The sequence below is a fragment of the Lepidochelys kempii genome, chromosome 1 (genome assembly GCF_965140265.1).
Source record: "Lepidochelys kempii isolate rLepKem1 chromosome 1, rLepKem1.hap2, whole genome shotgun sequence".
Taxonomy (NCBI): Eukaryota; Metazoa; Chordata; order Testudines; family Cheloniidae; genus Lepidochelys; species Lepidochelys kempii.
Window position 1 is genome coordinate 320,805,247 of NC_133256.1, and position 13,991 is coordinate 320,819,237.

Sequence of the window (13,991 nt, forward strand, 5' to 3'; positions counted from 1 at the left end):
CTTTCTCTACGAGTGCTAGTGGTTAATTTAGAAACCAGACACTATCAAAGTGGGGAAAGCGGGGGGCAGGGGAGGAATCACATCTATTGGAAAATATTGTACTTTTAGAAAACTAGTATTTTAAAAATCTTTCAGATAACAAAAGAGATAATACTGTTCTTTAAAGGTTGATTATAGTCCTATAAATCAGTGGTTCTCAAACTGTGGTCTGTGGATGCCTGAGGGTCCGTAGATTATGCTTAAGGGGTCAGTGAAAGGTTGTCATTACCATAGAAAAGTGATTTTCAGACTGTGGTCCACAAACTATGTCTACGATTTCCAAAGGGGTGTTACCTCCATTTGAAATTTTTTAGGGGTCTGCAAATAAAAACAGGTTGAGAACCACTGCTATAAATGATTGTCAGAGTACTCAGATATTACGGTAAGGGGCACTATACAAAATTCTAAGATAAAATTCTATTTCCATCTAGCTCTATTTCACGTAAGCATTCCTTGTAAGTACATCTTCAGCAAAGTTTTACTGAGCTTGGCAGTGTTCACAACAAGTATGTGGAAAAGCATGTTGCATTCCAACTTGCTTCATGAATCAGCAAAGTTATTGTTTCTTATTCCAAGAACTGTACTGCTAGTAATTATGTACAAAGCAGAATAAGATTGCAGTTTATATTAATGGTACATGTATCAATAGTTTATAAAAGAGTTAATAATGTTTTAATAAATGGTTAATCAATTGTTAAAGCCCAAAATGTTGAAGGCTCTTTATGACCATGGGTTTATACTCATCTACCATGTTTTTTACTGAAGAACTTATAACCATCTCTATAAGACATACTAGTTATATCTAGCATTCTTACAACCATCTATTAATCATTTATTAAACTACACTATTAAACTTAAACTATTTATTATCCCATGTGTACTTTTAAGTGTCACAGTGATTCTTTATCTAGGTAACCCAAATAGCACATGGTAAATAGGCCTAATGGCCTGTGATGGGATGTTAGATGGGGTGGGATCTGAGTTACCCAGGAAAGAATTTTCTGTAGTATCTGGCAGGTGAATCTTGCCCCTATACTCAGGGTTTAGCTGATCGCCATGTTTGGGGTCGGGAAGGAATTTTCCTCCAGGGCAGATTGGAAGAGGCCCTGGAGGTTTTTCGCCTTCCTCTGTAGCATGGGGCATGGGTCACTTGCTGGAGGATTCTCTTCTCCTTGAAATCTTTAAACTACGATTTGAGGACTTCAATAGCTCAGACATAGATGAGAGGTTTTTCGCAGGAGTGGATGGGTGAAGTTCTGTGGCCTGTGTTATGCAGGAGCTCAAACTAGATGATCATAATGGTCCCTTCTGACCCTAGTATCTATGAAATAGCACATTGAGTATTCACTTCTGGCATATGGAAAAAAACCCTTGTTTTTACTTGTGATGTAAGCAAATTTCTTATAAAAATACAGATTAATATGGATACCTATATGTTATTTTTAGTAATTTTTCTGGTTATAAACATTAGAACCCCCAAACCCTCCACCCTTTTTTTTTGTTTTAACTAAAAGAAAATTCTTTGTCCACAAAAAAGCAAGTCACTTTATGAATATTGGGACCCTGGATTTAAAAATAAAGACACGTCAGACCGCCATTGAAGTATGAACGCTGAAATTAGGTGTAACAATTACCTACCCCTCCCTCAATGTGCTCTAGTCACTGGGGGGGGGGGGGGAGAAAAAAAAAGAGAAAAAAAAGAAGTGGACTTTGCCTGATATGTAAAAACATGAAACTTTACTTACCCGTCTTGACACTGTAGCATTAGACCTTTCTTTGAGTTGAGGATCTGTAGGCAAATTTGTCCAGATGATATAAGGAGTATCATACTTAGCTCGAAGTCTTGGGCATCGTTTGAAGATAAAATCAATAAGGAAAAACTTAATTCCAGCATAAAGTCCTGAACAATTGAAAAAAATCTGTTTTTAGCAAACACAGTAACTGGCATTAAGATTGTCAGATTTTCCATCACTTTTCCATAAAGTCCATCTATAAACCATATTTTTGCAATTATATTTCTAATCGATGTTGTATAAAAAATATAGCACACCCACATACACACTTTCATCTCACAAAAGTAATTTAAGTGGAGAACGTGGGAGCTACAACTGCAAGATCTCTGCAGCTATAATTTTGGTTTCTTTGCATAAGTTTAGTATTTAATGCTGAGAAGCGTTAAAAAAAATTCAAACATCCATCTGCTGTTTTCAGAACAAAACCGAGAAACATGAGAGATGCCCTTTTGCCTATTTTTCTATTAAAACAGTAATCCCCTATAATAATCTAAATAGTAACAGAGAGCTCTTGGACAGCTGATTATGTCCTTTTATCTTACACAAAAGATCCTCTTCCTTTATGCTAGGTTACTGAACATATTTCAAACCTCTAATCTCTTAACAGAGACTAATGATTTTAAAAGGAGTCTTCAGAGTGAGTGAAATCTCATTCTGAAAGCCAATGGAAAAAAAATTCCAGCCAGTCAATTCAATCAGCATATAAAGTGACCCAATATGTGTAGTAGGTGTTTAATCTAATGCAGCAATGTAAAGTCAATGCCACATTTAAAATATTACCTACAGTTTAAGAACTGCACACGACAGTCACAAGCTTCATTACAGATACATGGTAGCAGGGGTGCTGGAACAATTTGTATAGTGGGGGAGCTGAGAGCCAGTGAACCAAACTGTAAACCCTGTACATAACGGAAACCACTTCAAGCTGGGGGGTGTGGTAGCACCCCTAACACTCCTAATTCCAGCACCTGTGCATGGTGGGCACTCCTAATTCGTAGGGCATGGTTACATGTTACACAGAAGAGGCTTTTCTCTCCTGATTTCTCATTTCAAAAACACCCCACCTCTCCCCCCCATACTTCAGGAGCTTAGTATACTGAACGCAGCAGCCAAAAAGCATCCTTGGCCACTGCTCACACAGCTTTCCTTCCTATTCAAAACCCCTACTGACTACCCCTGGCCAAACCAATCAAATATAAAGAGGGACAAATGTAAAGGGACAACTTTGCCCCTACTGTTATTGTCCAATATGTCCTCGTTCTACCAACGAGGTCACTGCTCTTTTTTTTCCCAAATATTCTCAGCTTCATGACTTCTTCCCTGCTGCCCGCCATGCCTCACACTTACATCCCAAGTTGCCACAGATTTTCAGGAAGTGTGTAAAACAGAGAGGCCTTCAAACTCTAGCCCAGTGTTTTTCAAACCGTGGGTCGCGACCGAGTACTGGGTTGCCTTGCTCTGGTCAGCACCGCTGACTGCAACGTTAAAAGTCCCATCAGCGGTGCTGCCCAGCTAAGGCAGCCTACCTTTTCTGACACCGCGCTGCACCCCAGAAACGGCCAGCAGCGGGTCTGGCTTCTAGGTGGGAGGCCATGGGGCTCCGCGTGCTGCCCCCGCCCTGAGCACTGGCTCCTCACTCCCATTGGCTGGAAACTGGCCAATGGGAGCTGGGGGTGGGGGAGGAAACAGTGCCTACAGGAGAGAGTCACGCTTCTGCCTAGGAGCCGGATCTGTTGCTGACTGCTTCCAGGATGCAGCACAGTCCGCGGTGCCAGGAGAGGAGGGAAGCCTGCCTGTGCACACCGGCTGCACCACTGACCTGGAGCTGCTGGAGGTAAGTCCGCGCCCCAACCCCACGTCCCAATCCCCTGCTCCAGGCCTGAGCCCCCAAACCTGGAGTCCTTTCCTGCACCCCAAACTCCTCACCCTTGGCCCCACCCCAGAGCCTTCACCCCTAGCTCAGAGCCCCTGACCCCCCTCCTGTACCCCAACTACCTGCCTCAGCCCTAAGCCCCCCCAAACCCAGAAGCCCTTCCTGCATCCCAACCCCTCCATCCCTGGTCCCACCCCAGAGCCTGCACCCCCAGCCCAGAGCCCTAACCCCCTCCTGCACCCCAACCCCCAGCCCTGAGCCCCTCCCCCAGAAACCCCTCATACCCAGCTCTGCTGGGTCACGGGCATCAGCAATTTTCTTCAACTGGGTCCCCAGAAAAAGAGTTTGAAAACCATTGCTCTAACCCATGTCAATAGCATATCATCACCATGCCTATTTTGTACAACATCCCCCACTTCTCAAAGTTACCATTCACTAGCTCTCCTAGTACATTGTCTATTCTGTCTTCTAGACTGTGTGCCTCATGGGGCAGGGACTGTGCCTTTATTCTGTGTATCTTACACAGTGCCAAGAACAATGCTGATGCTTTAGTAAATATGGTGCTTTAATGTATGGACTTAAGTTTTGAAGGAAGGATGACATTATCAAAACATTTTCTTCTTAAACTGGATGGTATTTCAAGAAACAAATTCTAAAATGTAAAGAGCTACATCTATCCTATGATATAAACATCATATATGTAATTTTTACCCATTGCAAGCCCTATAATCCTGTAGGGAAAGAAGCAGGATGCAATAAAAGCTGCCCATAGAACAATATATAGCTTCTGTGTTATTTCTGGCTGGACCCACATGAACAAGCTGTAAAAACAAAACAGAAATAATTGTTACAGCATTTTGTTTTCAGCTGGTCAGAGGTTGTTCAAATGGTTTATTTAGGAGAAAAAGAAAAATATAAACTTACTTCTTGATTTTTTCCAATATGTCTGCCATTTTGCCAAATAGGTTCTGCATTAAAAGCAAGAGACAGTTAATTTGCAATATACTTTTTGCCTGCAGAGAACTTTGCTTTCCACCAGTTTCAGTTATTTTCTATGTTAAGTGATTCTTGAAAGCCAACCACTTAGTTTCTTCTGGCTTTAGTTAAAAGTCTAGAGAATTATGAAATATGCACTATTAACAACATGCATGTTTTCCCTTTAAAATTTATTTAATCAGCATTCAGGGGATTTCCATTTTGTTGTATACCTTGTTCTTCAATTTCTGACCTATTAATCACTGGTTATTTAAAGAAAGTGGAAGGAATTGCTTAACTTTATTGTTACGGTTGGAAAATGCGTACGTCCTGGTCATAGTTTCAGAATAATGGAGAGGTCAAAAGACAAACTACGTAAGTAGACAACACGTCAAATCTGAACTAATAGGTTTTGGATGGGACTAGAATTTTGGGAAGTCGTTATTGTATGTGTCATGGTTTGACCATTGGCTTCTTTGGTTTGGAGTCAGAACCCACCTCTCTCATGAGGGTGGTGGATCTATTTGAATGGTACACTCTTTGAAGCAGATTGAGCCTGCTAGATTCTGATAGCTCTGATGAAGAACACTGTTTATCCAATACGTAACCACTCTACTGATGGCCTAGTAGAATTTTCTAAAGATCATTTTTCCTTGACCCTTGCTATTGAGGCACCATAAAATACATAGTTTTCAATAGATCCCACATTAGGCTCTACTAAACATACTGAGGGCATGGTCTCTGACTGTTGTGGGAGAAAGAGATAAATAGTACATTGATGTTGGCATCAATGATAACAGAGAAGGATGAGGGTCTGGGGGTGAGGAGAGATGAAAAAAGACAGATGTGAATAAATGAGGGGCAGAATTACACAGGAACTGGAAGACAGACAAGCAGCTTCAACTTGATGCAGCAGGGGAGAAAGTAGGGGAGAGGGTAGAGGCATTCAAGGTATTGTGAGAAAAACAATGAGCCAGGAAAGTTCTTAGCAGCCATGCTTTGTACAGAACAGAGGGGTGGATGTAGGTGTCAGGGAGGCCAAGGAAGTTGCTGGAGATGATCAGGGCATGAATGCGAATTTTAGCTGTTGGGTAAGAAAGGATGTCAGACCATAGTGGTGTGGATGAAGAGGTAGTAGAATTTGGAGACTGCCTGGAAGGTGTTGGCTGAGGAGGAGGAGGGAGGAGTTGATGATTCCCTTCAGGCTTAAGTTACACGACAGATGGTAGTGTGTTCAACAATCACAGAGAATGGGGTGAGCACAGAGGCTGTGGGATGAAAGATAAGGAGTTCAGGTATGATCAATTCAAGATGATGGCAAGACATTTAGGAGGAAATGTCAGACTCCCTAAATGAAGCTGCATGTCTGTGTCATCTCAAGATTACAATACTGCAACATGGGTCTACATCTTGGGAGCATTAGCTACAGTTAAATAAAGCTAGTGCAGAATGCAGCAGCTCACTTATTAATCAAGTTTTCATAAAGAGCACATTGCACCAAGGAAGCCCAGAACAGAGCGTGAATGCATATTAACCACGAGGTGGCATTTAAAGTGTTAGTTTAAGTTATTAACTTTCCCCAGGAGGCCACCTATTTCCAGCTTTTTTTAAAAAAGTAAGGGATGGTGGTTGAAGATGGTGGGCTCTTATAGGGGGTTATTATTTTACTATTCTGGGTTAATATTATTGGTCTGGATGGCCAGGAAGTTCACTTACAGCAGTTTGTATGTTGGATTTTATTTCTTTTTATAGTTTATTTGAAGTTTTCTTATCTACTTCAGCATGCGGTTTTCATAAAATCGAAAGCGGTTTAGCATGATTCCTACCTCTCCACAGGGTATTTCTTTTAAATATGTAAGGGTACAAGAGATTACGAGGTAAATTAATTTGTTCTGACCCATTTTCACACATTGTACACTACGTTCTTTCAAGATGTATCCTCTCTTTATTCAGGAAACACAGACAAAGTCTGAATGGAGTACAGTACCTGTGCTTTTTGTGCCACATCTAGAACAAGCTGAAACTTTTCTGACACTGTCAGGTCTTCCTTTGGAGGTTCCTTGGACAAAAAAAAAAAAATCCAATTAAATTTAACTTTCAGCTTGGTCACTGCTCTTTATATTTTAGAAAACTGCTAGTGACAAAAATAAAAATATTTAATATACAATAAAGCCACCGAGTGTGCATCCTGTATCCTGAATTTACGACATTCCACTTACGGGTTTTAGCTCTTCTGTGGCTAGCCATGATTTGTATTAGCAGTAGCTAACTAACAAATTGCTCTCCTCTGACCTAGACAAATGTTGTGCAAATTTGTTGCCCTTCCTGCTCTAGATACTAATCATTTACATTTCTGTTTAAAAACTATTTAGTAAAGTTATACGTCTAGAAACTTATGATAAAAATAAATATCTTCTGTCATTTAAGACCACAAGGTTTTCCCTGGAACCCCAAAATCCTCAATACATCTTACTGAAAAGGTTTGTCATTCAAATAGCTCTTTATCTATTATCAATAGTTGTTCCCAGAACTCTTGCAGATAGTGTAAATTTCTGGGCTGTTTAAATCAAGTCAATATTAATTTTCACATACTGAAAGCTACTGACAGCTTCACGCTGTTACAGTGGACTTTCAACAGCAGTATAAGCAAGTTTCCTGAACTGAAAAGTCCACTGGATTCAACTGTGAGACTTCTACCAAATCTCAGTTTAAACCAGAAATTCAATTTACACTTTCATTTATGACACTGCCAACGTTTTCCAGTAAAAAAACAAACAGAAAAACAAAACAAAAAACAACCCACAACCAACGTTGGCTTCGAAAGTGCAAGTAAGAAAGACCAAAGAGTGGCAATAGCTGTGTATTTTTACATCCTCCCAAATTGAATGATGAAAAACGGGAAAATCCTTTGAAAGGACAATTTTCACATAGGCATTTCTGTGTGTGTTTTGGAATAGCATTACAACATGCAGTGCAAAATGAGGATTAAAGACTTACAATGGGCTCAGAAACTTCAGGCACAATGCTCCACTGTATTCTCCAACCCCTAAAAGTCAAACAAACAAACTATGTAGATATCTCTTCTCCACAAGTCTACCAAGCAGGGTTTAAAATGCTTTTCTGCAACCAACACTTATGTGACTTTAACAAAATAATGACGTTTTAATATATCTATGACAGGGTAGCTAACAGTGTCCTTTCAAATCTACACACACACACACACACACTCTCTCTCTCTCTCTCTCTCTCTCTCCAATAACCAGTCACATGGCCTTGATATTTCAAACATTTTACACTGATTTATGGCAATGAAATGATAGCCACTTGTATGTTTAGAATAGACATCAACTGTTCAAAATCATCATTTGTGCTGGGAGTTCCATTTTAAAAAAATAAGCACATCAACCCCTTTCTGACAATAAGCAGTAATTAAGGAATTACAGTATTGTTCCATAAAAATATACTAATGGTGCACAGGCCATTTGCAACTGAACCATCAAAGTTTATATTTTTTTCTTAACAACTGAATAATTATACATTATGGATCCAAGTCGGCACTGGTTTAAACAGATGAAGCTGTCATGAAGTCACTGGAGTTGCACACCCCCACACACACTAAATTTGACCTGGTAAGTTCTAATTAGAAAAGCCTTTAGTGCAAGGATCTGAGCTTTCCCCCTTCCTTTGCAGAACTGTTGATATATATTATAGCTTGAAATAAGTGATCAGTATTGGAAGCGAGACTTTGCACTCTTAAGAGTCCTAAGCCTGACACTGAGGTTTTAGTAGGAAGGATTCTTCATGACTCTCAGGAAATGGACATTTTCAAATACCTCAGTTTCTCAGAACAGTCAGCATATACTATATTTTTAGGTTTCTTGTACAAACAGATTTTATATAGGGGCTGAGTTTTACATTTACAACAAAAAATGCCATGACATCTAAGAGCAGGAAGCCTAGTTAGGTTTAAAATTGTGAAAAAAATGAAATATCTTTTCATTAACATATTTGTATCCAAGTTAAAATATTAATTCAACCTGTGTTGTGCCTGGATGAAAGAAAAAGTTCTTTCTATAAAAATGTGAACAGGCTTCAGCCTGTAACGTGCTGCTCTCCAATTGCCTCCAGTACTCCTGGAAGATGGAAACTGCCTCCTTTGGGGGATTTTACTATAACAATAAATCACTGCATTAAGTGAGTGAATGTGCAGCATCCGTTATGGCGACCTGAGTCATTGCAAACCAAAAGTATTTACTTACAAGGGTGATAGATCTTTATGACAACAAGACTAGTTTGGATTCTATGCCTTTTCATATTTGTCATAGCTTTAGAACCACAAATTTATTTAAACCCACATTTTAACCCTTGCTGATAGCAAAGTTAACAGCTCAAAATTATTTCAGTGTAAGAACAAAATAAAAGCCTGTAGATAAATTAAGTTACACGAATGGCTAAATCCTTAATATTTAAGCAAAGTAAATACCTGGCTATGAGGTAATTTAGGGATAACCTCAAAATTGCTAAAAATAAGAACATAGGAATGGCCCAGCCATGCCATACAGCATTCATGTAAATCTGCAGATAAAAAAGGAAAGAGTTGCAGATTACAAGCTAAATTACAATGATTTGCATGAAACAATATCTGAACTGTGTTACTAGGTACACTGCTAAAACACAACTCCCAGAGCTATTAACACTTAAGGGTGTGAAAGCACCCCTGTGACTGATGAAAACGCAGCTGATTCATACACCCAGGGTCAAACATTAACTAGGAGATTCAGTCAATCACAATGAACTGCTACTTCAGCAGCTCTGAGCTGCATGCATGGCAGATGAATCTCTCAGTCACTTGAGCACAACAATAACAAAAAGTCATTAGATTAACAGAATTTAAGACAGCAGGGGCCATATTATGATCATCTAGTCTGACCTAGCAAGGCCACACTAGCAGTGAGTCAGAGTGCTGACTGGAAGTCAGGGTAGTTCTAGCGACTGGGCACTTGAGGGAGAGGAAGCAGTATGAGCACCAAGATACTGAATTGTATTTTATTCACAGAAGCAATACTCCAATGTGTCACCAAGTTTAATACCATTCGGGGGAAGGAAAAGTGAGATGTCTAAGAAGAAAAGGGAAAAAATTATTTAGCACTCGCATAACAGATTACACTTCAGAAGTGCTTTACATACATAACTGCTCTCACCACCTTTGCAAAGGCCACTTTATGGACAAGTAACATAGTAAGGTGTTCTACTCGAAGCCACACAACAAGACAGTGCCCAGCCAGTATCAGGACTAGCAGCTCCCAGATAAGGCTCTTCTATATATATAGCAGACCACACTGCTTCTATATAAATCACTTTTCAGATGAGAAGCAAGAATTTGAGAGATGAAGAGATGAAAGAGGTGGATAGAGGTTTGGGAAAAGGGGTGTAGAGGCAGTGTTAGAAGGGGGTAAGGGAGCCCAGAATGGAGGTGGTTCTTTTTAATGTTCCTTGATTGGTGTATTAAAAAACAGTATTAAATCAGCAACCCATGTAGACTTGCGGGGTTACAATCAATGAAAGTGCAGCTGTAACTACATAAAATAATGAAACTTCACTTGCATGTTTTAGGATACTGCTAGAACTCTTCCATTCAGTTATCTGTAATTTATTTTTAAATTAGAATTTAGATTTTTCCAGCATATTTTAAATTAGATGTGGTGTGGATAAAGTGTGCCACACAGACAGATCTAGAGACCAAAGTTCTGTAATTATTCACAGACCAAGCAGTACAAGTCCTCCTCACAAAACTCTCACCAGTGTACATCAATTCTAGTTCAGTCTGTATGCCTATTCCCTGGGCCTCCCTTCTGACAAAGAGCGCCAAATTAATGCAAACTATGATGTTATGGTGGGGGTACTGACAGGAAAGACTTTCATTTGATGTGGAACTGTCCACTTTCGGAACTGGACTGAGATTGATAAGATATTTCACAGAGGAACATCAGTCAGATGATTGGACGCATTTTCTGGGGGGCGGGGAGGGAGTGGTGGCAATCGCAGGCAACAGGATGAAATATCCACTAGGCTGTAAACCATTTGCAAATATGGAAACTTTTGTTTGAATATCTGACATTGTTAAAAAATGAGCAAAGAATCCTAATATTAAAAATAGTTCTGAAATAAGAAAAATCATTTTATTTAATATAGAACAAAATTATACTACACTGTTTTGACTTTGCCATGTTTGCTAATGCTGAATTATAGTAGACACTTTCAAAGAATGCCACTAGGTGATGGCTATAGAGTTTTCAACCGTTATTACACCTGGAAGAAAAGGATAACTTACAATAAAGGCAATAGCAGAAGTGTAGATAGAATACCAATCTGATAAGGCAGAAAGATTCTTCACAAAATTAGTAACAGGTTTGGCACCTCTCTCTAGGCAGAAGAAAAAAACAAATGTGGTAAATAATTAACAGCAATTAAATCATTTGTAAAACAACAAAAGTAAATTGGAAATAATCTGAGATCTTTATTGCATGTTAAAGACAGATTTATGGATTGGATTACATACATTTTTATTTAAATGCAAGAGCTGCCCAAAATCTCAGCGCCCAAATTAGTTAAAAAAAAACAAAAAAACACACAGCAAAAGAAAGACTTCAAGATTACTGAGCAATGAAAGAGAATCACACTCCCACAAACTAAAAAGGTTTTAACACAAAGAAGTACAAATATGATTTGAACTGTGGTTTAGATCCTTTAAATACTCTTCTCCTTCCAACCCTGTACCCTATTGATGGGCCCAATCTGATCTCCTGTCGTCCTTAGTCAAGACTCCTGTAAACTTCCAGGAGTACAGGACAAGGCCCTTAATTTCTATTGCTCAAAATTCATCTATCCCTGCTATGCCTTTCATGGGAAGTTCTTAAACAACCAGGGCTAGATTTGCAAAAGGGTAGCTCTAAGGACCAACATCACATCCTAAGGATTGCATGGAACTAGCTGGGAGGGCGATAGCACCAGAGGAGCTCATTGGTTTAATTGCTCTCTACAGCAGCTACTGTCAACAGTGCTGTACTGCATTAAGATGGCTGCCCAGCCTTTGCAAGACCCTCAAAAGAAGTTAGCATTGCTTGCCTTCCTTTGTACCTAGGCACAAGGAGTCTGGATGGCTTAGGGAAATCTTTACAACCCCTTACTTAAGTCAGTCAGTCTAGCCCTCACTGCTCACCTGAAGGAATTAAAAACTATTCGGATCTCCTACGTAAATATCAAGGGTGCAATATGACATTTTTTACTCAGACAGGACTCCCCGAATTCCTAATAAGGAGGACAAGCCATAGAATAGTCTCCCAAAGCAAATGATGGAAGCAACACACTATGATAATTTTACTTTAAAAACTAGGCTGTACAAAGCAGTAGGATAGATGGAAACAATGAAGTACTCCTCCTGGTCAGTTATGGTTCATGCCTGCAAACTTTTACTGACTCTAGAAGGCCTCTATCTCTGCTCATAGTTCCATTAACTAAGTGGGAGCAAGGGTATGTAAGATAGGCTTTCAGTTACCCAGCTCTGAAGAGTTAAGTTTCACCAGACTGGGTATTTATTTAGCATACTGTATTACAGTTTTTATGGGAACGTCTTGTTTACTTAGAGCTTAACAAGGGAATAGCTTCTACCACTATTTAATAATGTGGTAGACAGCATCATCCCTGGTGTTATACTGCTTACTTAAGTTACTATCTACAACAAAGATTAATTCAAGGCTTCAGAAATGCTTCCACCTATAAACTGGCAGAAGAATTTCTCAGGACTTCTGCATGTTTATATGCACAAATATTAAGTTAAGCGATAAAAAAATCTGATTTAATGTCAAGACAATGATGTTGCTGGATACTTACTTAATCTTCTCATATTTTCAGTTAACCTAGAAAAATATGGATAATACAACATGATGTTAGGCAGATATTAAGCATTTCAGTGCAACTCAACATACCTGTACTTCTGTTCTAGTACAATATGTACAGCACATACATTAGACTGCGTATCAATGGTGTAAAGCTACTCTCAGCTGCCAAAATGCATTTAAAAATGAATTACAACTAAGCCCTATCTGATATCAAATCAAAATTGAAGCCAAAACCAAGCCTAATGAGGTACTTAGCCTCAGTGCTAAAGGAAAACTTTTCTTGCACCCTGCGGACCCAGTAACTAGTTTATGGGTATGTCTACACTGTAGCTGAAGTATACTTTCCAGCACTAATAGACAGATGCGCTAGCCCTGCTTGTGCTACCATGCTAATAATATCAGTGTAGCAAGGAACAGCATGAGTGGCAGCTTGGGCTAACCACCTGAGGACAAAACTGCCTGGACCCTCAGGCTGGCCACCCAAGTATGTACCAAAGTTGCCACCTGTGCTACCCCTGGCTACTCTGCTATTTTTGGAGTGCCCAGCTTGAGCAGGGCTAGCACCTGTCTGTTTACCCGAGCTGGAAAGCACACACTGAGATGCAGTGTGGACATACCGCAAGTCTAATTTCATTCTAGACATGCAGAAAAATATGGGATTTCAACTCTCTGCTGCTAACACTAATTTAGAAGCATACATACAGAGCCAAAATTAGCCCTGCTTCTTCAACTTCTCTAACTTTTTATACAAATATATTTCCTTACATGTATTTCATTATAGTAGAATCATTTGTGACAAGTTTTATGCTGGTTTATCCAAAAAGAAAAAACAAACAAACAAAAAAGTTCTACAAGTATTTTTACCTTCTAGCACTAAGTGGCTCTTCAGTTTCCACTGTGTTTTCCTCCGGCTGAAATCTGAAGTCTTCAACATACTCCCCAAATTTGTCATAAAACCACTTCTGGACTCTTGAACACATCATCTGACTGCGTTTATCTATAAATCCGAACAGCATATTTTGTATGTTAGACAAAAAACAACTTTTGAAAAATCAACTGAAAATAACTCATTTTGTAACATGCAACTAGAACTGCTCCAGATCTAGTTTTTCTTTGTAGTTTAGTGGCATTCTTTGTAAGTTATCACCTCCCTCAAGAACCCCACTGCAGATTCCAATGGGATTGAATGGTTCCTTCTCCACCAACTCTGGAAATTAAAAACAATCTAGAGCCATCCACTTTTTTAAATTAACATGTGTCTCCTGATCTTTTAAGAGAAATATTACAGTTAAATGTACATGCTTCTAGATAAAAAAGTTTTATTACAAGTAGCAGTAGTTCATCTAATTTGTATGTTTCTTCTCGATTGCTTCTCTTTCAGATACTCTGCCAATTATATACAGTAGGCAACTA

General features: G+C 39.3%; 1 protein-coding gene across 6 annotated transcripts in view; it reads right to left on the bottom strand.

Moving 5' to 3' along the window:
- The window catches only part of GRAMD4 (GRAM domain containing 4), a 146,990-nt gene that overhangs the window by 12,749 nt on the left and 120,250 nt on the right, over positions 1-13,991 (bottom strand). For all 6 annotated transcript variants that reach the window (XM_073328371.1, XM_073328373.1, XM_073328370.1 and 3 more), the window contains 9 exons: positions 13,443-13,575; positions 12,571-12,596; positions 11,012-11,103; positions 9,164-9,255; positions 7,678-7,726; positions 6,668-6,739; positions 4,630-4,673; positions 4,417-4,526; positions 1,785-1,939 (listed from right to left, as the gene is read on the bottom strand). In XM_073328371.1, coding sequence (XP_073184472.1) covers positions 1,785-1,939; positions 4,417-4,526; positions 4,630-4,673; positions 6,668-6,739; positions 7,678-7,726; positions 9,164-9,255; positions 11,012-11,103; positions 12,571-12,596; positions 13,443-13,575 — 773 coding nt within the window. The remainder of the gene's footprint in view (positions 1-1,784; positions 1,940-4,416; positions 4,527-4,629; positions 4,674-6,667; positions 6,740-7,677; positions 7,727-9,163; positions 9,256-11,011; positions 11,104-12,570; positions 12,597-13,442; positions 13,576-13,991) is intronic.